Source organism: Mastigoproctus giganteus, chromosome 3 (genome assembly GCF_048544385.1).
Source record: "Mastigoproctus giganteus isolate SK-2022 chromosome 3, ASM4854438v1, whole genome shotgun sequence".
Classification (NCBI taxonomy): Eukaryota; Metazoa; Arthropoda; class Arachnida; order Uropygi; family Thelyphonidae; genus Mastigoproctus; species Mastigoproctus giganteus.
This window is the reverse complement of record NC_143577.1, coordinates 214,909,515-214,935,403: the sequence shown is the minus strand read 5'-3', so window position 1 is coordinate 214,935,403 and position 25,889 is coordinate 214,909,515. Positions and strand designations below refer to the sequence as shown.

At 36.0% G+C, this 25,889-nt stretch overlaps 1 protein-coding gene across 3 annotated transcripts in view; it reads left to right on the top strand.

Annotated features, from left to right (window-relative positions):
* Window positions 1-25,889, top strand: part of LOC150088697 (vacuolar protein sorting-associated protein 37C-like) — a 104,700-nt gene that overhangs the window by 25,023 nt on the left and 53,788 nt on the right. For all 3 annotated transcript variants that reach the window (XM_090370862.1, XM_090370861.1, XM_090370860.1), the window contains one exon: window positions 2,375-2,501. In XM_090370862.1, coding sequence (XP_090226988.1) covers window positions 2,376-2,501 — 126 coding nt within the window. In that variant the 5' untranslated portion in view covers window position 2,375. The remainder of the gene's footprint in view (window positions 1-2,374; window positions 2,502-25,889) is intronic.

Below are 25,889 nucleotides of genomic sequence, written 5' to 3'. Positions count from 1 at the left end.
CTGTCAAAAAATGGCTTCAACCAAAATTATGAAGAATGGCAGAAATGTTGGAGTACACCCATTTCATTAATGGGGACAACTTCAAAAAAGACCATCAAAATATGTATGATTAATAAAGGTATGTTGCAAAAAAAAAAAAAAAAAAAAAAACATTCTTTATCGAACAACGCTCATAATTTAAAAAAATATATTGAATGTAATACATTGCGTATATTGCCTAACTTGTTTATTTTTAGCTTCAGCAATTTCTCTTCAACATTCCTCTCAATTATCACAAAATCATTTAATTCCCAGTTGTAATTTTGTATACTTCTGGTATCCTGTCTCTGAAAGCTTCTTCATGTGAATGTAGATGCAAAATGTTTATTGTTTGTCATCAATCAGCCCAAACAAATCATCAATAGTTGTGCTTTTCATATCTGGTGGACCAGTGTGGTTTATTTCTTTCCTCTTCTACTCTTAACATAAGCAAAGAAATGTTAACTACTTTTCTTCACATTCTTTTCCAAAGACTTTGTGCAGCACTTTGCCTTTGCTTGCTTAACTGTCTTAATCACTTGATTTCAGAATACTTTATACTTGCTGTAGGTTTCCATGTCCTCTGATAATTTATTAGTATTGACAAATTATGCTTTACATAGCATCATCAAACACACACACACACACACACACACACACACACACACACACACACACACACACACACACACACACACACACACACACACACACACACACACACAATCCATTCCCAATAATAATTTGTCTAATTATTGCGTAAATGTATTCCAAAACAGCATATGAAAGGACAGATGTGCAGGACAGATGTGCAAAATTTTCTGAAAAGAAAATTTTGCACATCTGTCCTGCACCTGTTCTTCTCTGTTATGCTCCCTTAAGTTATGCCCCCTTATGTGTGTTGCCTGAGCAGTCACCATCATTTAATTTAGTAAATCCATTCAAAGCCTGAAACACCTCAATCAGATCTCTTAGCAGGTGCCAGACACTGAAATTTGCAGAAGTGAAGTTTCTTGGTAAGAGTACCCTTTTGTTTTCCTCACTAATCTTGCTGCTCTTCTCTGCACCTTTATGCAGTACTCAAGGTGTGACCTAACCATTGTTTTTATACAACGGGATAATCACCTCCTTATTCTAATAAGACAAAAACAAAATTCCTGTATATCATTGAAAAAACATTATGAGCTGTCCTAGCAGTCCATCTGCTCTGTTCAGAGAGCTTAGTGTCTGGGTGCATAATCATTCTCGTGTCTTTTTCATTCTCCACTACTTTGTGTATGGTGCCACATATTTGGTATGTTATTTTTAAATTACTGCAATCCATGGGCATTACATCGCATTTGTCAATGTTAAACATCAGTGGCCACTCTCAATCCATTATCTTCCATACATATTTCTTCTCTTTATCATCATTTCATTTGACATCCATTTTGATCTAAACCTTGAGCAATATCACTCAGTTAGTATAAAAAGCTTAATGGCTGCTATGATTGCTTGCTGTTTAGAATTACACTTGTTAACATCATCAGTTGGTCTCATTTAAAGGAATTTAGAAAACTGCCTTGGATTATTAAATCCCCTTTATGAAAGTAAAATCTCTTCCCTTTACCCTTGTTATTTTTGTAGTTATTTCTTTAAGTAAATCCCACATCAGTATGCTAACTAAGAAGATTGTTGCCTAGTGGTTCCTTTATCTGGATATTCTTAAAATGAATGGCTACTACTGATAATCATCAGTGACTTCAAATCACTGGAGAGGTGGTTTAGACTGGATTGTATGAAGTTGCTTTTTGGCCAATAAGTTGTTAATAACTTACATCCACTGATAGTTGAGGTTGACAGCATTTCTAAAATCAGGTAAGCTGGATTAGATATCTACATGTGGATTGGAACACTGAGGTAGTTTATTTTATATATTTATTATTATTACTTTAAATTGGCTTCCTTCCACTGTATGGCTAATATTAATACTGTTTTCGTAGTATTAGTATTAGCCATACAGTGGACGGAATGTCTACTGATGACATTCCAACTAAACCTGAAACAGCCATCCAGTGTTCCTATTTATATAGTGGGTTTTTCACTTTGAGCTTCACACCCAAACCATAATAAACTTTCATATTGGTGCAACAAAACAATCTAATAGTTTGTGGTAAATTTGCTTACTGGAACAAATACCAGGAATATAATTAAATAGGTAAAATACTGAAGAATGAAAAAGTATTCATGACGCTGGGCGGAGATTTCCCTGATCTTGTGTTGTCCAGTAAGACAACTGTTCTTGATTCTTGTTAGTAATTTTGTTCCTTATTACTTTTAAGCAGTTTAATGAAAGTAAAATTTTTATCCTAACTAGGATGTCTCAGATAAACTTGGATTGTGAGGCTATTATGGGATTACTGGAACATCTCACTATAGATGGACTGAAGGAACTTTTAAATGACAATGCAAGAGTAGATGATATGATTAATGATCTCCGGCAGGTAGTACTTAGTTCTTATTCATTTAAGCTTTTTGTTGTTGTTACAATGTCCATTTGCTTAAAAAAAGTATTGGTTGCAAAATACATTTTAATTCTGTTTAATTGGAAATTGATTCTGAATAGGTAACAGCTGCCTCCGTACCGAGTGGCCAGGAGCGGGAGTGCAGTAGCACACACTCCTTGAGTAGACCGGGGTTCAAGCCCCTGACTGCTAAATACGGTTGATCTGCCAACCTGCACTGGACTAGCGTGGCAGATTATGGTCCATTTCCCTCAACACGAATTGTTGAGGAGGCTTCCATCCTGCAGTGGTTGATAACGGCTGCAGTTGACCTTTTTTTTTTTTAGGTAACAGTAAAATAGAAAATCCTTAATTTGTCCACTACATACTATCACCATTTAAATGATATCATTTTTTAATAATTTTTCTATATTGCCAGCCAGAACTCTTAGGAAGGCACTTATATAAAATTCTGTAAAATGTGTATAAGCAAATAAAGTGCTAGTTCTCCAAATTAACTATGACTGAGCTGGATAGGCATTTGGAACAAATGGAGGGGTGAAATGGGAGGCGTGTTTTTTTTTTTTTTTTTTTTTTTGCTGATGCTGCATAAGCTTGCTTTCTTGCAATCAAGGCAGTGTGAGCTGTGAATATTTTAACAATGGGCTTGCAGTTTTCTGACTTTCTACCGAGTAAATTTGATCGGTCACGGAAGTGACTTCATCCACGCTCGCACTATTAGTAGTGTGATTAGAGCACGATCTATCTAAAAAAAAAAAAAAAAAAACTTAAAAACCTGGTCATCATGCCTCCCCTTATGGTGATAACTGGATACGATAGTGTTTGGAGTTCTAACTTTTTAGAATTCTAGAATAGTATGACATTGCAATCATACTTCCTGAAGTTACTACTGCAGTAGGTATGACTGTTATCATAAATCCATTGTATCTTGTTTTCCAGAAATTATGAAAATTTGTGAATGATCAATAAAAAAGCTTTTATTTCGTAATCAATATATACAAATCAAAATACTTAAAAGAAACGTGAAGGATGTTTCGCGTAAACCATCTACCATGCGTGCTCGGCACACGCGCAACTTTTTTATTCGTCTTTTTTTTTTTTTAACAACTAGGGAAATATAATGGATACATTTTTTTTTTTTTTTTCATGATAAAATTTTAATATTGCGAATAAAAAATAACATGAAATATTTCCCATATAACAAATAACATAAAAACTATCACAAAACATTCCACAATATAAAAACAAATATTACATAAAAAGCAAAGTTTCTAGAAAAAGTACACAAAAATAACAATTACATGAAAAAAAATAATTACACAAATATTCAAGAAATTTTATTCTAAAAATTGCCATATACAATTTACTTCTTTATTAATATTTGTTGTTGATCTTCCACTTTTCTCAATAGCTGAGCGATGATTACAGAGGAATGATTTGACAAACGATCCGGATCAAATTGAAGCAATGGTTTTCCATTTAGATGTATGGTCATCATAATCTGCAACGTGTTTAATTGTCAACATTATTTATTCATTCATTCAATCAATATTATTCATTACACTGAAAGCTCGCTCGGCTTCAGCACTGGTAATCGCAATGGTTTCAAAGATATTTCTGGCTTTCTTAATTGACAAGGGAATTTCACTCGATTTTTATGATTTTAGATTCTGTCTTTGACAGAATCTCTAAAATCATTAATTTTTACTTCATATTTTATCAGAAAACTTAAATTTCTTATTCAGTTTTCACCGTCTTGCCACCAAGACAAAAGTTCTTTCATATTCCACAATTTCGGGTAGCATATATTTAAAAATTTTTTTCAATGGTATCATTATTTTCTTTATTTAATTTAAAATCATCCTGTTGCATTAATAACTTATCCTTTAAGGATAAAACAATGCATTTAATAACTTGTAACAAGGTAATTGTTTTACTTTAGAATTTGATTCCTTCAAATTCTTTCCACTTCAACATGTGCTCAATTTTACTTTCATAATTGCCTTCAGAATTTTTCAAATTAAACTTCTGATTCAAAATGTTTACATAAAGTGGGATAATTTTTCCAACCTGCAATTGCCATCCACAAGCTACGAGCTGCTCATCGTGGCCTGAACACATGACCGATCTTTAGTTTCCACATCAAGTTCTTTAGCAATCATCCTTAATTCATGCTGGTTTTTTAGAGATTGGTGATAGGTTTTTTTTTTTTTTTAATTATTGCCTGTATGCCATTATATTTTAGAACATTTTCTACACAGTGAAAATGTTTAAAATATAATGTCTCCTTGTCAGTGTTTATCTTGCTCCTCATTTGTCATCTTTGGTTCATCGTGACAAATGTTTCTTGACTAATTTTTTCTTCTTTGGATTTCTTTTTACTTCTTGCTCCTCATTTGTCATCTTTTGTTCATCATGATAAGCGTTTCTTGACTAATTTTTTCTTCTTTGGATTTCTTTTTTCTTATAGGTTTCTTGGTCTTGAGCAGTCCGCAGATGCTCAAACTTGTTCTTAAGTTCCAGTATGTACTGCTTTTTCTTCTCTTCTGTTATCTCAAAGACCTTTGTATTATTTATTTGAGTCAGTTTTTACCTTTCTTTTCTTACATCTGTATGAAGTGTGCATCTTACCATTCTGTGATCACTTCCGACATTTACCTTGTTCAGGACAGTACATCATTCACGATATATCTTCTGTTAGTGAGGATGAAGTCGATTTCATTAGTTGTTAATCCATTTGGGCTCTTCCATGTCTACTTTCTGTTCACCCTTTTCTTGAAAAAAAGTGTTCATTACTGACAATCCTTGAGATTCTGCAAATTCCACAAGTTTTTCATTTCTTTCACCAATTCCAAAATTTCCTATAGTTTCCCTTTCTGCACTGTTTTGTCTCTTTCCAACCTTAGCATTGAAGTCTCCCATAATGATAGTGTAGTGGGTTTTCTGCTCGTCTAGAAGACTCAATTTCTGTGTACATTTCTTCAATCTCTTCTTCATCATGGCTCGATGTTGGTGCATCTTTCCCGATGGGTATCTTACCAATACCCATCATCAGACCATGCCACCTGGGGGAAAAATAATGGGTTACAAATTTGAATATATTAAAATATAATTACCAGTATTATAATTGCCATTGTTACAATGGCAATTATAATACTTGTAATTACAATTGCCATTATTACAATTACCATTACAATTTTGTTAATAAACAGCTCTAAGTGTGATTTATTGTTACAATAGAAATCAGATATTAAATTAAGTAAATCTTAGGTAAATACAAAGAGATGTAGTGTTGTTGACAGACTCCTTTGCTGCTGCTCCTTGAAACCTGATGTGCATACAGGCAGGGGGTGCTGCCAGCAGTTAATTTATAGGTGAGAGATTAATTCTAATAGCCAACAGAATTGTGCAGATTTTCTAACTTTGATCCAGGATTATTGTGAAGCGGAAGTCTAAGGTGACCTTTGCTCTCGTACTCTGAACATCAGGGTTGGTGTGCAAGTTGGTTCTGGTGGTCTGGAAGGGGTTTGTATGCAGGTTACTCCCCTGGACCACTGGCCTATTTTCTTTCCTGATTTTTTTTAGTTTAAAAGATGAAAATATTGAAGATTGAATTTGACTCCCTATTTTCTATTGATTTCTGATGCTTAAACATTTTATGTAAAAGGCTTCTTTGAATTTTCTCCTGTTGTATTCCTATCTGTAGAAAGGATTCTAGTGTTATTGAAATCCCAATTGTCACCACGTTGCAAAGCATGGAGGGCTGTGTTGGACTTTAGAACTCTTCCATATTATACATCTTTTTTGTGCTCTGATTCTGCAGTGTAGGTGTCTGTATGACTCTCCTATGTATGTAGCCCCACACCTACAGTCTATTTTATAGTTAGGACCTCTAGGAATGTCAGGGTTGTTGTGCTGTTGTTTTACAATCTGCTTGATGGAGGCTGAACTTTTGAAAAAGATGAATATAGCAAATTTCCTGGCTTCCTTAGCTATTTTAGTGCTGACATATATGTATGTATACTGTACATACCACGTTGTTTTCTCCATCTTATATCTTTTGCAAAAAATAATAAAACTACATTAAAATCAGAATTTTTTTTTTTTTTTTTTTCCCCCTAATTTCACTAAAGAATACTACAATAAAGCAATATTTCACAAAAAAAGAATACTACAATATGATAAACACTTGAGAATAGTTTGCCACAATTGTACACTTAGTCATTTAAAAAATGGTGGGGGGGGGACAAACTTTATTCTGCAGTTATTTAATTTCCAATGTAATACATATGTTACAGCCCAGGAATGATATTCTCTCTTTCTCTCAATTTAGCAAGCAATAAAGATTAATAATATTAGTTTATTAAAAACTAATATAATAGATTTATTTTCAAAGAAAATAAATTATGTTTTATACTCCTAACTCTTATTGCCAGTAGACTCTAGCACAGTGGTTTTCAACCAGTGTGCTTCGACCCTTTTCAAGTGTGCCGCAAGATTTAAAAAATTCCATTGAGTTCATTGGCAATCACTATTTCGGTGTACTGTTAATATTCGTCTTTTAACTTAATGTGACTTGAGTGACAAAAAATTGGAAACCACTGCTCTAGAAATACAAGCCAAAACACTGTCTTCCCTGTGTCAGTAAATTAGTAAAGGCTACCTTCCTTGTCAATCACAATTATAAAAAATCAGTGAGAGACAAGTACAGAGACAATGCATACGATGAATATCAAAACAAGATGATACAGTAAGACTTTAACCTAAGCTGTTTTACACATACTGTAAAAAAAAAATCATTAGTGTAAGTTTACACATTGTACTGCATTAGTGTTACAACTTCAAATATTTAATACACTCAGAAGAAGCAGTTTGACTTTATGAACAAATTTGTTAAATTGTGGACTTTCTATTGTGAATTCTGAAGACCAGGGCATGTTTCCTTATTGCAGTCAAGTCTGCTGGCTCCAGAGTCATGGATGGTAAGTTTCCCAGCTGGGAGATGATGCAAAACATTAACATTTAACTTAATTATAATTATATTTGGAGAACAGATTCATTATCCATTAATACTATTCAGAGAGCATGTACTTAACCAAATTAAAGAGTTGATTTTTCTAAAAAAAAAAAAAAAAAAAAAAGTTTCCAGTACATTTCAATATCATTAAAGGTAAAAGAAATAGATAGTTTGCTGATCAGCTCTGTCAATATCAATGCGAGACTTGCCAAACACTATTATGAAAGAAAGAAAAAAAGTGATATATTGTGGTTCTTGGTTGGGAAACTGGCAAGTATATAAGAAAGCATGAAATATAACAAATTATCTCAAATAATATTTAATAAATTATAAAACAAACATTCTTGAAATTTTTTTTATAATTCCTCATAGCATTTTTGGATCAGGCTAAGTGTCAGAGAATATTCAATCAGGTCAAAAAAATCTGAATTCAGATTCTCTTTTTGATGCAGTTTTGGGAATATCCTTCACAGCACTGTCATTGTTATATAAAAAAAACCTTGACTCGATATTTCTGAAGGGGTACAAAGTCTCTGTAGTATCTTTCCTTAAAGTAGTCATAATCAATTTATATCTAAAAGACCATATAAACAGAAATACATAGGCAGAATGTTGGATAAGCTAATATTTAAAAGCATACCATGCTGATAAACAATCCTATGTGTATGTTGTCAACAAAATTTAATTTATAGTGCAGTATAGACTCTACTAAACCTCCTGCATTTTCTAGAAAATCTATTTTCCTACAGTTTTTTTGTGAAGAACTTTTTCTGAAAAAGCTCCTGTTTGGAGCAAGAAACCTCCTGTTTTTCTCCTGCTTAGAAATGCCTAATCTCCAGCTTTTCAAAAATCAGAAGTTGGCAGCTATGCTCATAGACCAGTGTTTCTCAACCTTTTTTTAATTATCGCCTTCTAAAGGGCTTTTTTAGACAATTTACAATTTCTGAATTATCGCTTATGTTTTACTTACCAGACTGAACTTTTTTTTTTTTAAGTGCTCTCCCCCATCCCTATTTTTCCCATATGCCCTGTTTGTAATGCACGAAATACCATAACACAGATATTTTAGGAACTCATGTACTGCGTTATAGCAGAACTAACTGTGCTTGGATTTCAGGAAAGTTTTCAATTCTATTGCACATAAAAGACTACTATACAAATTGGAGCAGTGTGGCATCAAGGGCAAGTTGCTGCTATGGATAAAGGAATAGTTTAGTGGAAGAAGACAGAGAGTGGTAATCAATGGACACTGCTCCTTGCACACTAATATTATTAATGGAGTCCCCGGGGTTCTGTGTTGCGCCCCATTGTTGTTTTCTATATTTATCAGTAATATGAATCAGTGACAATGTCCAAGTTTGCAGATCATACAAAGGTTGGCAGGATTGTTAATGTCGGTATGCTACTGAAAAAGGATCTAGAAAAGTTAGGCAGATCTGCTGAGAAGTTGCAACTGAAGCTTAAGATTGACAAATATAAAGTACTGCATATGGTAGCAGTAATCCCAGAATAACATACTGTGTAGTACTTTGGGTAATTGAAAATGAAAAAGCCCTGGGAGTAATTGGGCAATCAGATATGAAGTTATCTGACAGGCTGTCAGGACAGGTCATGGAGTTAGTTTCGTCAATGATATACAGTAATTTTGCTAACAGGGATAAGGAGGCGATTATCCATTTGTATAAGGCAGTGGTCAGGCCACACCTTGAGTGCTAGAAACAGGTCTAGAGGACTCATTTTAGGGAGGATGTAGAGCTGCTGAAATGTGGACAGAGAAGGGCAACGAAATTGTTGAGGGGAACATAGTGGTGCTCTTACCAACAAAGGCTTCAGTTCTGCAAATTGCAGCATCTGGAGAGTAGGCACCTGCAAGGTGATCTAATTGAGGTGTTTAAGGCTGTGAATGGTTTGAGCAAGCTCGTTGCTGATGGGATTCTTCCTCTTACTCAGATTATGCACTTAGCCAGCAAGTAGGTGATTGCTGGAACAAACTTCATGGGAAGTGGTGGGTTTTTTTTTGTTTTTTTTGGCTGATGCTGTATAAGTTTGCTTTCTTGCATCATATGCCACTACCAATGCTAAGTCCCTACAGACCTCCTATATATACTGATAAACTTGGTCTTCACATTTCTGCAGTCTTTAATATGAACAAAGTGTGCAACAGGAATCAATGGCTGTATATTCTCATTGCAAAGCAACGTAGCTTTCAAAATTTGACTTCAGCTGTCTAGAAAAGATACCACTCTTGGTTGTGACTTGTCTTTTCCTGTTGTTACCACTCTTTTAAATAAGATGTCAGGAACTTTGCATTAGATTTTGTTAGACCAAGTCAATCAATAGTTATCCATTCTTGCTGATTAGGGAAAAGTGATTGTTAACTTGAATGAGCTCCTAAGGTGTAATCACAGTTATCCTGTTCACGTGATTTGTTATCCAGTTCTGAAGCCTTCTCTGCAGACTTTTTAAACTTTGATATATCCACTGTATAAAAATAGCAGCCACTATGATGATTTGTGAGCATATCAGAAGTATAGCAAAAGCCATACATTTATGGCTGCCACACAACGATATGTGTAATGTTGACATGCAGAAATGAGGTGCTCACAGCTTTTCTTGATCACTTCTAGGCATTCCAAAATAGGCTTCATTAAAAACCTTAATGCCATCAATGCTACACCTGCTTTGGGTCTATATAATAATCACAAATATAGCATAATGAGTCTAGAGCAGTATTTCCCAAACCTTTTTTGCTTGTGGACTCCTTTTAGCTTTGAAAAATAACCATGGATCCTGACATCCTTATTCATGTAAATATAAGGTGTCTGGATGATAGGTATTCATAATTAAAAATTTATATCTTGGAACTGATTTATTATACGTTTACAGTCTGTTTTTCACGACACAAAAAATAACTGAATGATAAACTGCCACTCTTTGAGTATATATTCAATTGTACCTCATAGGTTAATAGTTTGAGGAATAGTATTGTTTCTGCGTCTCACACAAAGTCCTTTAAAGTTGGGAGTGATTGTGGACAACTGCATTCTCGTGTTGGGTGTGATATCTAGTCTGTAACGATATTTGAATTTTTTTGCTGCATACCTTGAAAAATCCGGCTTCGCACACATAAGTTGTGGGAAACAGAGGAAGTTTGAACTCTGTATATTTAGACACTTGTAGATATTCTTGAAAGAGACTGCACCAACATTCAACCTGAGGAAGGTCACTGAATTTCTGTGTAAAGCTAGTATTAAATGTAATGCCATCCAGTTTTGCACAGACATGCCATCCAGTTTCTCTGGAGCACAAAATGGATTTCAGACCAGGTATCATCATCTGTAGAAGATGGGAAGTATTTCTGAAATGCTTGTTGCAAACCATTTAAATGTTGGACGATGCTACCATAAATAGTTTCTTCCAGGCTAGATTCTGTTTCTATCAAAAAGTTATTCAGAGTTGAAAAGCATTCATACTGCCTTTTTTCTATACACCTCCAAAATTCAATTTTACATTGAAAAGAATATCCTTTTTGTGAATATTGACGTGCTGTTTCCTTGACATGAGAGATTTAGTTCATTAATCAGTAAAAATGTCTGCTAAGTATGCCAATTTCTGCAGCCAAGATATGTTTATCAAACAGTGAGAAAGATAAAATGGGTGATCAATAAAAAAAAAGAATAAATTTCTGAGCGAAGTTCAAAAACTCTAACAAGAACTTTTCCCCTAGAAAGGTGCCTTATTTCTGTATGAAGCAGCAGTGTTGTGTGTTCACTGCTCATTTCCTAACAAAGTAACTTAAAGATTCTGCTATTAAGTAGTCTAGATTTAATGTGGTTTCCCTATATTTACAGCATCATCCAACACAGTTTTTAGGTCTCTTTCCATCATTTTGGCAATAAATGCTTGTCGATGAAGCACACAGTGACTATTTGAACAAGACAGTGCCAACTCTTTGATATGCACCACCACCCCTGCCGTTTTTCCTGTCATTGCTCTGGCCCCATCAGTGCACACATCAACATACTTTTCCCAACTGATTTCATGTTCTATCATGTAACTATTTATGACATTAAATATTTCTTCTCCAGTTGCGCAACTTTCAAGCAATTTACAGAGCACTAAATCTTTCTTGATTTTTGTTCTGGAACAAGTAATGTACAAATACAAGTAATACTGCTAGCCCTGACACATCTGTTGATTTGTCAAGTTGCAATGAAAAAGCAAAGCTGGTTTTAAGTCACAACACCAATTGTTTTTCTATATCTGCTGACAGACCTTGAATGTGATGTTTAACAGTATTATTAGATAACTGAACAGTTTCTTTTTCGACTGTTTGCCAAGCACAAAAATTGCCATTTCCACTGCACATGGCTTAATTAGGGTTTCTGCAATTGTATGGACTTCTCTTGCAAGTACAATACCATAAACTATCCTGTAGGAGGCCTCGTTGGCATTTTTTCATTATCAGTTTTTGAACTTTTCACTATAAGGCTCTGACAGTTTGTTAATGTCTCAAGCTTATGCTTGAAAAAACTAATCTTTGTCCTTATATTCAGGGTGATTAGTATCATGAGTCTACGAAGTTTGGCAGGTAACATAGAACTATTTGATAACACTGTTGAACAAGACTCATAGGACATCAGTGGCAAGTTCATCACCTCGATACGTAAATCCCAGAGACAAATAGGAATCGTTGTATTTTTCTTTTTTTTACTACTATAGTTCTAGAACTGCCACTACTGGATGGCAATGTAAAATGTTGAGATTCACTTACGTCGGTTACACCTGCACTTATTGTATAGAGTACTTGATAGTTTACTTAAACTACCTCTTTTTAGCCACTGATCCATAAAAAATTAAAAAAAAAACAAATTAACATTAATGTTACTGCATGTTATTTCACTGACACTACTGTAGCTAATAAAAATAAACTACTTCACTTCCCTTGTAATTATGTGAATGCTATATGAACTACAACTAAACTGAACTGGTGATCCGTATTGGTGGAAGTCTGCTAGAGATTACTAAAGTCTGTAGCAGTTGCAACAATGCAAGTTTGTTAATTTAATGTGCATATTTTTCTTTCCGGATCCACATGCAACATAATTTATAATTAATAGCATATGTAACAATGCATTGCACAATTTGAGCTGATTGTCACTCGCTTTGTGAGTACAGGGGGTTTCTTTACTAGATATTCTAATGATCATACGAAATAAGCATATTGGAAATTAAAGAAGTTTTGTGATTATTTTTAACAAAACATTATTCATTTTATTTTAAAAATAAGAAAAATTCAAAGTGGCCATTACAGAAATGTATCCACGGATCCCTGGGAACTGTTTGTGGATCCCAAGGGATCTGCAGAGCACAGTTTCGGAACCACTGTCAGGAGGAAAGTTACATGAGGGCTTTTTTTTTTTTTTGTAAAGTATAAATTCTGGAAAGCCAAGAAAGTTCCCCTAGGAAAGAGGAGAGTCCAGGGGTACTTCCCTGGAAAACTTTTTAGAAAATCATGATGCCAAATATGTTAAATTTTCAAATTTGGTGGGTTTTTGTGAAATTTTAAACAAAACAGTTAGTTTTGAATGATATATATATATATATTTTTTTTTTTTTTTTTCCTGAGATATCAAGGCGCCTCCGTAGCCAGGTGGGAAGGAGCAACAGTGCATAGCACACACTTCTTGATTAGGCCAGGGTTCGAGCCCATTACCACCAAATACAGAGGATGCGGAAAGGTCAGGAAATGACCACCGCATATTCCCGGAGCAATATGGCCTTAGTTGCTAATGCTCCTAAAAACCAAATAACAACAACAACTGAGATATCAATTTAAAAAAAAAATTATTTTATCACTTTGCCCACTTGTTACTTTTTCTGCTGAGCCTTGTACTTCCATTTCTTTGTTGTAATGTGTGAGGTCACCTTTTCCTTTATTTGATACACTTCAGTAATGTTGCACTTACACAATAAACAGTGTGTTCTCATCCTCCAGTGCTTTTAAATAATGGCATCGTAAGCACTAATTTGTCATCAGAGGCGGACTGGGTCAAAAATCCTTACCGGGGAAAACTTGTAGCAGCCTCATACTAGTGTTTATATTCATATTGTTTATGGCCAAAATTACACCAGCCTTCAGTCCACCAGAGTTTCTCCAGTAAGTCTTATGGCCAGTCCGCCTCTAGCTATCATCATATTTCTTAATGTGAGTTCTTTTTTTACTGTTTATATCTATGACTACATGATGGCCCTGAATAACTTCTTAGAGAAATAATTAGCATTAGCAGTGATAAATGATGCAAGAAAGCATGCTTTATACATCAGCCAAAAAAAAACTCTTCCCATTTCACCTATTCATTCCCTCCGGTAGTTTATCTGGTTCTTCTGTGAATTTATTTAAATTATCAACTTCCACAACAACAGATGGAAGGCCGACCGGGCTAGCCGGGTGGGTAAAGCGCCTGCCTGGCAACCCAAAGGTCGCGGGTTCGAATCCCGCCTCGGGCTTGGATCAAAGTACTGCAAAAAACCTTGGGAGGTGCACTATGGCCACAGAAGCCGATGCGCCAATAACTACCAAAAAAAAAAAAACAGATGGAAGTTTGTTCTAGCAAACAACCACCCACTGGTTAAAGGCAAACTTCCAGACATCTATCCTGCAACTGTCCTTCCTCAATGTTAATTGTTCCCCCTCAGGTGTGTGGTCTGAACAAGAGGAAGAATCTCATCAGTATTGGCGCCTCCGTAGCCAGGTGGGAAGGAGCAGCAGAGCGTAGCACGTGTTTCTTGATTAGACCGGGGTTCGAGCCCGTCACCACCAAATACGGAGGATGCGGAAAGGTCAGGAAATGACCACCGCATATCCCGGAGCAATATGGCCTTAGTTGCTAATGCTCCTAAAAACCAAATAACAAAAACAAAAACAAACTCATCAGTATTGAGATTGCTCAATTGATCCAAAGCCTTAAACCCCTCAATCAGATCACCTCACAAGTGCCTAGTCTCCAGATGCTGCAATTTGCAGAACTGAAGCCTTTGTTGGTGAGAGCACCCTTGTTCCCTTCACCAATCTCATTGCCATTCTTTTGTACTCATTCCAACAGCTCCACATCCTTCCTAAAATGAGCCCACCAGACCTGTATGTAGTACTCAAGATGTGGTCTAACCATTGGATTATACAATAGAATAATCACCATATCCCTCCTACTAAAATTCCTTATATCATTGACAAAACCTCATTCTATCCTTGCATCTGGCGCCTCCGTAGCCAGGTGGGAAGGAGCAGCAGTGCATAGCACACACTTCTTGATTAGACCGGGGTTCGAGCCCGTCACCACGAAATACGGAGGATGCGGAAAGGTCAGGGAATGACCACCTCATATCCCCGGAGCAATATGGCCTTAGTTGCTAATGCTCCTGAAAACCAAATAACAATAACAATCCTTGCATCTTGTCTGCATTGCTCAGAGAACTTCATATCTGACTGCACAATTACCCTCAGGACTTTTTCGTTTTCCACTACCCTGAGCATAGTAGCACACAATTGGTACGTTACTCTGCGGTTACTGTTACCATTATGCAGTACTTTGCATTTATCAATTTTAAAATTCATTTGCCATTTCTCATCCCATCTACCTAACTTTTCTAGGTCCTGTTGTAGTAGCATATGTCATTAACCAACATGCCAATCTTTGTATCATCTGCAAACTCTGACATTAAGCTTGATATGCCTTCATCCATATCATTGATAAATGTAGAAAACAACAATGGGGCCAACACTGAACCCTGGGGGCTCCACTAATAACATTAGTCCATGAAGAGCAGTTTCCATTGATTACCTCTCTCTGTCTTCTCCCACTCGACCATCCATATTCATTTATTCATAGCAGGAACTCTCCCTTAATGTCACACTTCTCCAAATTGTACAGCAGTCTTTTATGTGCAACAGTATAAAAAGCATTTCCTGAAATTATTATTTGCATTCAGTTCCTTTGTTACTACACCACAGTATCCAATCAAATTGGTCAAACAAGATTTCTCCTTAACAAAACCATCCTGTGTCTGAAGTATAATTGTGGCCCTGGCTAAATGATCCTGCATTACTTCTTTTATCAGTGACTCCATTTTCCCTGGAACAGAAGTTAAACTAACAGGTCTGAAATTACTCAGTTGCCCTTCGGATCCCCCTTGTGAATTGGGATACATTTGCACATCTCCAGTCCCCCAAGGAATCTACCCTGAATTCAGGGATGCTCTCATAATTACGGCTAAGGGTTTGCTTATTTCCTTTGCTTCTTACCTTAATATAATTGGATAGATCTCATCCACCCCAGGTGTCTTTCTTATTTTTAACTTCAACAATTTCTCTTCTACTTTCATCTCAGTTATTACAAAATCATTTAGCTCCCTGTTAGAGGTTGATAAACTTCCAGCATCCGTTCCGGAAACAATTCCTCGTGTGAATGTAGATGTAAAATACTCATTCAAACTATATAATATTGAGTGGACCAATTTGATTCATCCCCTTCCTTCTATTCACATAAGTAAAGAAATCTTTGCTGTTTTTCTTTGCATCCTTCACTAAAGTTTTCTCATAATCTGCCTTCTCTTGCCTGACCTCCTTTGTGACTTGATTACACACTAGTTTATATCTACCATGGGCTTCTCTGTTTCCCAAAAATTTATATGCATCCCATGCATTTTTCTTCTCTGCCACAGGTTTCATCAGTTCATCCAACATTCATTTAGGCCTATTCCTTTGAGAGTATTTCTTAGTTGGTATGATAACTTTAGTAGCTTCTATGATTAATTTCTCGATAGTTTCCCATTTAGAATTTGCTGATGGTGACATCATCAGTTGGTCCTACTGTATAGAATTTAAAAATTAAGCTTGATATGCCTTCATCAATATGAGTGAGACCACTGGAGTCATTACCTGAGACCACTGGAGTCACCTCCAGTGGTCTCATGTTCGAGAGGCAACCAGAGAAAGTAATACTCTTGATCTGGTTATCAGCAGTGATCATTCGTGTATTAAGAATTTGCAGATAAAGGAATCACTAGGTGGCAGTGATCACAGTGTGCTGAAGTGGGATTTACTCAAAGAGGTAACTACCGTCAGGGGTAAAGGAAAGGGTTTTTGCTTCCGTAAAGGGGAGTACAGTGGTCTCAGACAGTTTTTAAATTCTGTACAGTGGGATCAACTGACGATGTTACAAACAGTAAATTCTAAGTGGGAAGCATTCAAGGAATTAATCATGGAAGCTACTAGACTTTTCATACCGATGAAGAAATATTGTTCAAGGTTTAGGCCTAAATGGTTATCAAATGAACTAATGAGACTCGTGTCAGAGAAGAAAAATGCATGGGATGCATATAAATTATCAGGCGACGTAGAAGCCTGTAGCAGATATAAGCTAGTCTGTAATCAGGTCACAAAGGAGGTTCGGCAGGCAAAGGCGGATTACGAGAAATCTTTGGCAAAAGATGCTAAGAAAAACAGCAAGGATTTCTTTACTTATATAAACTCTAAAAGGAAGGGGATGAATATGATTGGTCCACTTGACATCGATGGTTCGACTGTTGATGATCCTGCTCAGATAGCAAACAAACTGAATGAGTATTTTGCATCTACATTCACACGTGAGGAATTATTACAGTTTGAAAATGGAAGAAGGTTATCAAATTGTAGCAGTGTGCTTAATGATTTTGTAATAACTGAGAGCAAAGTGGAGGAGAAATTGTTGAAGTTAAACATAAGAAAGGCACCTGGGGTGGATGGGATCTATCCAGTTATATTAAAGGAGGCGGCAAAACAACTAAGCAAACCCTTAGCCATAATTATGAGAGCATCCTTGGATTCAGGGGAGGTTCCCACGGACTGGAGATGTGCAAATGTATCCCCAATTCACAAAGGAGGTTCGAAGGGTGACACGAGTAATTACAGACCAGTTAGTTTAACTTCTTTTCCGGGTAAAATAATGGAGTCACTGGTTAAAGATGCATTGCAGGATCATCTAGACAAGACTGCAGCAATAATTCAGACACAGCATGGGTTTGTTAAGGGAAAGTCTTGTCTGACAAATTTGATTGGTTATTATGATGTGGTCACAAAGGAACTGGATGCAAAAAATAATTTTGATATCATATACTTGGATTTCAGGAAAGCTTTTGACACTGTTGCGCATGGAAGACTACTGTACAAATTGGAGCAGAATGGTATTAAGGGTAAGTTGCTACAATGGATAAAAGGATGGTTCAGTGGGAGAAGACAGAGGGTGGTAATCAATGGGTGCTGCTCTTCGTGGACTAATGTTATTAGTGGAGTCCCACAGGGTTCGGTGTTGGGTCCACTGTTGTTTTGTATATTTATCAATGATATTGATGAAGGTATATCAGGCTTAATGTCGAAGTTTGCAGATGACACGAAGGTTGGCAGGGTTGTTAATGACAGTAATGGCAGTGTGCTACTGCAACAGGATCTAGATAATTTGGGCAGATGGGCTAAGAAGTGGCAACTGAAGTTTAACCTTGACAAATGCAAAGTACTGCATATGGGTAGAAGTAACCCCAGAGAAACGTACCAACTGTGTGGTACTACACTTAAGGTGGTAGAAAATGAAAAAGACCTGGGAGTAATTGTGCAGTCAGATATGAAGTTTTCTGAGCAATGTAGACAGGCTGCTAGGGCAGGTCATGGGGTTTTGTCAATGATATATAGGAATTTTGCTAGCAGGGAAAAGGAGGTGATTGTCCCTCTGTATAAGGCAATGGTCAGGCCACGCCTTGAGTACTGCGTACAGGTCTGGAGGCCTCATTTTAGGAAGGATGTAGATTTGCTTGAGCGTGTACAGAGAAGAGCAACACGATTGGTGAGGGGAATGAAGGGATCCTCTTACCAAGAGAGGCTTAAGTTCTGCAAATTGCAGTGGCTGGAGACTAGGCACCTGCGCGGTGATCTGATTGAGGTCTATAAGGCCTTGAATGGGTTGAGCACGCTGAATTCTGATGGGATCCTCCCACTTGTTCAGAATACGAACCTACGGGGACATAAGTTCAAATTAAGAAAGGATAGATGTAGAATAGATGTGCGGAAATTTGCCTTTAGCCAGCGGGTGGTTAATTGCTGGAACAAACTTCCATCTGTCGTTGTGGAAGTTGATAGGTTAAATAAATTTAAGGAGGAACTGGACAGGCATTTGGAGGGTATGGTGTGATTTTTTTTTTTTTTTTGGCTGATGCTGCATAAGCTCCTACACTTGCTTTCTTGCATCAAGTGCCACTACTACTACTACTACTACTACTACCTTTATGAAACAAAAACTTGATTGTAGTTACATCTTTAAGTAAATCTCGAATCAATACGTTAATAACTGCCACCTAGTGGTTCTTTTATCTGCAGATTCTTAATGCATGAATAATCACTGCTGATAATCAGATAAAGATTGAAGTGCAATATGGCCTAAGTAGCCATTGCACTTAAAACCCCATCAACAACAACAGATAAAGATTATTACTTCCTCTTTGTTGCCTCTCTAACATATGCTGCTGTAGAAACAGTCATCCAATAAATCCATGAAAGTTTCTAGTCTGGGAGTGACCAACCCACAAGTTCCAGTCATTATCTGGAAAGTTAATATCTCCCATTATAAGATATTCTGATTTACTGGCTCACTTGGTTTCTCTGTACTGCTGTCCAGTACTAATTAGTCATTAGGCCTATAACACACTCCTACTCTCATTTTTGCTTTCCTAGTGCTTATGTCACACCAAACTGACTCAACATTGCACTGGCCACCCCCATGTCAACTAGATGCATTTAGTTCCTATAAATCAATCTGTTTCAAAGTCATAAACTGCTTAATTTTTTAAGCTACTTTATAAGCAGTTTAAAATATATTTTCTGTAATTTCACTATTATGTGAGATACTGCAAATGAATATTTTCTAAGCTCTTCTTTTTAGATTCTTCTATAAGCTTTAATGCAGCTTTGTGAGATACACTTCTTTATTTTTGAATATTTTTATTTCCTTAAAAATGTTAATTGCTGTTTTCTTGTTACCCCATTAGCAGCAACTTATCCATTCTTTTGAAATTCTCAGTCCATTATCCTCTTCAACTCCCAATGTTCCAATAATCTTATTGATTGAACAAATGGACAAAATATGACAAAGATGACTTGAGAACTTCAGCCGATCTCAAGTATGCACCCAACAAAGAGACATCAGAGCCGGAAATGTTTATCTAAGATAAATTGAAAGACCTCTTTAGAGATCTAGCCCTCTTCAAAGATAAAGCCAGACTTCTTGCCTCAAGTTATTTTATTTATTTTATTTTGTAGTTGTTGGCGCATCGGCTTCTGTGGCCATAATGCACCTCCTAAGGTTTTTCCAGTACTTTGATCCAAGCCCGAGGTGGGATTCGAACCCGCGACCTTTGGGTTGCTAGCCAGGCACTTTACCCACCCGGCTAGCCCAGTCGGCCCTGCCTCAAGACTAAAGCATAAACATAAAAGCTTATTTCAGAAGAATGGCAAAGTGTCTCACTCTTGAAAGAGACCAAGTTTTAACAAAATTCTTTATAGTAAACAGTCTGCACTACTATGTCAATGAATCGTATCAGTCATGATATTAGTGGAGTCATTAGGGAATTTCCACAAGTACACATTATATTTGAGTGATGCCTCTTCCTTATCTCCTCATAATGAGGTTGAAAAGCAGTTCTCTTGCATAATGGGAACTTAAAGTCATCCATCCTCATTGCCCACTCTGTTCATCTAAAAGAGATACTATAACATGAAGACTCTATTCGAGGCAGTTCAATACAGCACTCATCATTGGAATATCTGCAGTGACCTCTAAAGTCATTTGTATGTTAATGAGTATGCAAAGAGGTGTCACAAAATATTATTTCCTATGCCTATGGGACAATCATTCTACCACAGATCATTACACCAAATAACTGGCCTCAATGAATTCTAGCAGCCAGGATTTGTTCATGGGTGCATTGATCACCCATGAACAAATCCTGGAGATTTGTTCATGGAGAAGCAAATCCTGATGATTCAACTTTGCTCGTCTTTTTTCCTGAATTGCAACTTTTAACTTTGGCATATGGCTGGCATAATATTTCCCTGTTATTGTGATTTGAGTTACGAGGTAGTCAATTAACAACAATCCTTTTATGTCCCACAAAACTGAAGCTACACTTTTCCAGCTGGTTGTTAGATTCAAAGCTTTTTAAAGGTTAGTGATCCCTTGTGCTTCCATTGCATGCTTTCTAATTCAGGATCGCAAAAATATATCCAAATTTTATTACCGGTCAACAACAGAATAAAAATCTATCTGGATTAGCAAGAATTAATTTTAATTTCTCTTTTGGTGACTCCATCCTCTGATGTTTGTCATGAATGGAAAGGTTTCTGGGACAAAGCTCTTTACAAACTTTGGACATTTCTAAATGCTCATGTATTATTGTTAAAATGCTTCCATGGGAAATGATAAGTATTTTTTAATTTCAGACACTAATTCTTCAGTTTTTTCTAAACTTTTTTCTTCGATGATGGCAATTGTTTCAGATGGCTAACCAGATTTTGAATCATCCTCAACTGACTCCTGTCCTCTGAACTCTGCCAACCATTGTGCAACATTAACATAACTAGGTGATACTTCCTAGTCGTTCTTTCATATATTTCTGTAATTTTTACTATCTTTGAGGCCAAAAATTTGATTAATGAATTATGTTGGTTTATATATTCATTTTTCTCCCACCTAAATTTGGCTAAATTTTTATGAAACTTCATAACACATTGACATAAGTTGTTTTTTTTTTTTTTTTTTTTTATATATATATTTTTTTCATATGTGACATTAAGCTTTCAAGATAACCTATTCTATAGTTTATTAATACATTTTATGTATGCTGTTCTAGGAACTTTTGTACCACTTCTCATATTTGATCTTGTTTAGAAATAAATGTTATTGAATTAGGGAAAGGGATATAGGGTTTTTTATTTTTTCCAAAAAAAAAACACAGGACTGGCTTTTAGAAGTTTTAAAGTTACTTTTCTTTGCCTTATTAAAGTCATCTGCAGATCAGCATTTAAGTATTTGGCAGTGGACGTTCGAGGGCTTGAAACTTTGTGCAGAGCAAGGTTTCTGAAACTGGAAGGTGGGATGTAGTGTGCCCCTTCCCCCCCAACATATACTTAAGAAAGTGGTCAGACTTTATTAGCTTGGAAAAAACTTGTATTTTATCTATCTAAACATAACTTGCTTTTCAGTGCATATTCATTGGATAATTCATTGGTTCAGGAAGAACTTTTGTATTAACTAAGCAATAAACAATATTATTATTATTATTAGCAGCCATATGGTGCAAGGAAGCCTGAGTCTTATGCTGCTCAAGCCAAAGAAAAAATTTCCAAGTTACCGAGAGAGGAATCACCAAGAAAGAGAAGAATTGTGTCCCAAGCCCATGCTCACCAAATGTGATATGTTATGCATGCAAGGAATAAAATTAGTTGTTTGAAAAGTAAAGTAATGAATATTTTTTGTAGAAACCATGTGATTCCTAATAGCGAAATTTTGCATGAATAAAGGCACATTATCTGCAATAAGGCCTCTGAGGTTGGGATTATTCATACCACCAATTTTAAACACACACACCAACCGTTTATGACTGATTGAATAATGAAATAAAATGATAGAAAAGACTGTAAAATATTATTTACAAAAAACTAAACTATAACAAAAGTAAAAAAGTTAAAATGCATTAAAATATAAATATAAAAGTGATAAAAAGACGATAAAAAACACTACTAGAGCTTTCGGAGATGTCTTCCTCAGTAATAGTGAGACTTAAATGACACATCCTTAAATACCAGGTTCACGGCACACGTGGATGACCAGGCGCATACTCAGCATTCCTTTCACTTGTACCAGAACCGGAAGTGGTCTGGACACGTGGAAAATTAAAACGTTTATCTCTTGTCAAAACCACTGCCTCAAAAAGGGGGTGAAGCCTAACTCCCCTGTCTCTGTTTATACTATTGTTACCAGAGGATCCAATCCACAGACTTTCCAGCCACTTGCGGTCCCAGAATCTATGCGCCCGGTCAAGGATGACAGCGTTGTCGGGGGAGATCTGCTGTTTTGACAAGAGATAAACGTTTTAATTTTCCACGTGTCCAGACCACTTGTGGTTCTGGTACAAGTGAAAGGAATGCTGAGTATGCGCCTGGTCATCCACGTGTGCCGTGAACTTGGTATTTAAGGATGTGTCGTTTAAGTCTCACTATTACTGAGGAAGACACCTCCGAAAGCTCTAGTAGTGTTTTTTATCGTCTTTTTATCGCTTTTATATTTATATTTTAATGCATTTTAACTTTTTTACTTTTGTTATAGTTTAGTTTTTTGTAAATAATTAAAAGTTTTTTGCAAATATTATTTTAGTCTTTTCTATCATTTTATTTTATTTTATTTCATTATTCAGTCAGTCATAAACGGTTGGTGTGTGTGTTTAAAAAAAAGGCACATTGTTGCATTACCCTGTCTATGTTTGTCAACTAAACCAAAACGGCCATCCTGCATGAAATCTGGACAAATGAAAAGCTGCATGAGAGAGAGAGAGAGAGAGAGAGAGAGAGAGAGAGAGAGTCAGTCAGTCAGTCAGTCAGTCAGTCTGTGTAGAGCTGCTAATAAGGAGAATAAACTAGAACACTTTAGTCAAAATTGAACACCTCTTTCTTTTGTGATCATTGAATCATCTTAAACCACACCAGATACAAGCACCCATCATAGCTACATCCCACTTCCCTGATACTTCAATATCAATCTGCACGGGACTACGAAATAAGAATTGTGCTTAAGTAAAAATCCTTTCAGCTACATAAACAGAAAACTATTGATTTAATTGAGATATTGCACACATCTCGGTGCCCAGTTTGACCTTTGAAGATGGTGTAGTCCCTCCAGTGATAGTGACTTTAGTCTCTCAAAGCTCAGGCATATACTTACATTAGATATGAAACTATTATCCACAGAGTTACCTAAATTGCAAATATTGTTTTATATGAATACAATAGCGAAAAAGTGAATCCACTATTTGTCTAACTCAAGGCACTTTTGGTTATTTGGTTTTAGAAATTTCTCAACATTCAGAGACTTATTGTTCTTCTTTTAATGTTGATTTTATTCATTGTATCCATATGTCAATCAACTTTTAACTTCATTTTAAGGCAGTTAAAAGTTGATTGACATACAGATGTTATAAGATAATATAAAGCTGGCTACGGATGTTTTATTCATTCTAGCCAGGCTTTAATAATGGATTCCAAACAAGGGTGGTTTCAGGTAGGGGCCGAAGGACTATAACCTATTATAATCAAAATAATGTGCATACTAAAGGGGGGAGAGCTAAAGCAGTTATCGAGGCACCCTGATAACTAAAAAATTAACAAGGGTTATGTTAATCAGAATATTAATTTTTTTTAATTAAATTATTCTAAGAACTGAAAACAAAATGTTTATCTACAGAAATGTTAATTTTATTTATACATTTAAATTAAATGGATCAGATTATGGTAATCTTGCATATAAATAGAATTTACATGCAAATATTAATATTTGCCTGTAAATTCTATTTTTCTTTTTCCTTAGAAAATCCAAGGATTCAGTGAAATATTGTCATGTTCATAATCGTATATTCAAAATCATAATGAAACAATGAAATATGATAATTTTTAAAAATTTTGTTAGTGTTGTTATCAAATGCTATTCAACAGAATATTACATTTTATGGTGACTAATTTTATTTTTGTTGAGTGTACTAAAGATTTGATATCAATACCTCTAGGAGCAATTATCTCCATTCTACTTTTTCTGTAATATTTATATTATTTTAAAACCTTCCTTGATCTTTAGATCATATGGATCTTTTTTTTTTTTTTCCTTTAACTTTTATTTATTTATTTTTTTCCTTTAACTTTTATTTTTGCATTAATTTTTTTGGATTTCCGATAAATACAGCAAAGTCCAATATTCACTTGTATTCTTAATTACCTCCTTTGTCCAGTGATTTCTGGTTCTTGAATTGTCCTTTAACCACTTAAATTTATAGGACTTTTGTGGGTTTATAGTTTTATCCTGAACATTATATTTTTTCTTTTTGAAAGCACTCATGCCTTTTTGGTGTATTAATTTTTAAATATAATTTTTAATAATTTTTAAATTATGTCCAAAATAACAGGACAGTTGCCTTATATAGGACCAACTTTCTGAAACATGGTCCTGGATGAGTTCCTAAATCAAGATCTTGGGCATGTTAAGTCCCAAGCCTATGCAGACGATTTGATCCTTTCTGTGCCTGCCAGCTCAAGAGCCCATCTTGAAATTTCTGCTAACCGAGCACTCTGGCTCCTCCAGGAGTGGCTACCCAGCAAAACCTGACAATCTTGGCTGAGAAAACCTCCAACATCCTCCTGAAAGGGAACTTAAGCTCAGCCAGACCACCGCAGATCAGTGCCACAACCATCAAGCACCACACCCAGCTTAAACACCTTGGTGTAATCCTGAACTCAAAACTGTCCTTCCTCCCACACCTACAGTATATACAAAAGAAGGTAAGAAATTACACAGCATTGGTGGCAAGGGTCACCCGCAGGGACTGGGATCTAAACCGGCATATCCTAGCCCTGTTTTACAAAGCAGTCTTTATTCCAGCCATCTCATATGCTGCAGGGGTCTGGTATCACTGGGCAACTATTGTCACAAATTAGAAGAAATTAGCCACCATTCAAAGAGCAATACTACTTACCATCACTAGAGCCTGCTGCACGGTGAGCACTCCTGCTCTCCAAGTCCTCACTGGAGTCCTCCCTCTAGATCTTTAAATAATTAGATGTGCCGTGTTGTATCATCTGTCCAAAGGAATCTCCACTACCACCATTGGATTCACCACCAACCCAGCAATCAATCGCACAACAGAGAAAAGGTGCCTTCTTGCACACCTGCAGCAGACTTGGCAGGACAGATGGACGACATCCACTAAGGGAGCAATTACAAAGAAATTCATCCCTCAAGTAATGTTCATGTTCTCAAAAGCCCCAAGCTAGTTTTCCCCTGGCCTGTACATAACATACCTCCTCACAGGCCATGGGTCAATACAAGAAAAATTAACGTTTCTGGGCATCACAGGTGATCCACACTGCCACTGTGGCACTGACAAATCTTGGCACCATATAATGTATGACTGTCCTGACTATGAAGACTTGAGATCTATTCTGATCACAAAGATTATTAATTTGCCAAAGAACCAACAACATATCCTAATTCATACCCATGACAATT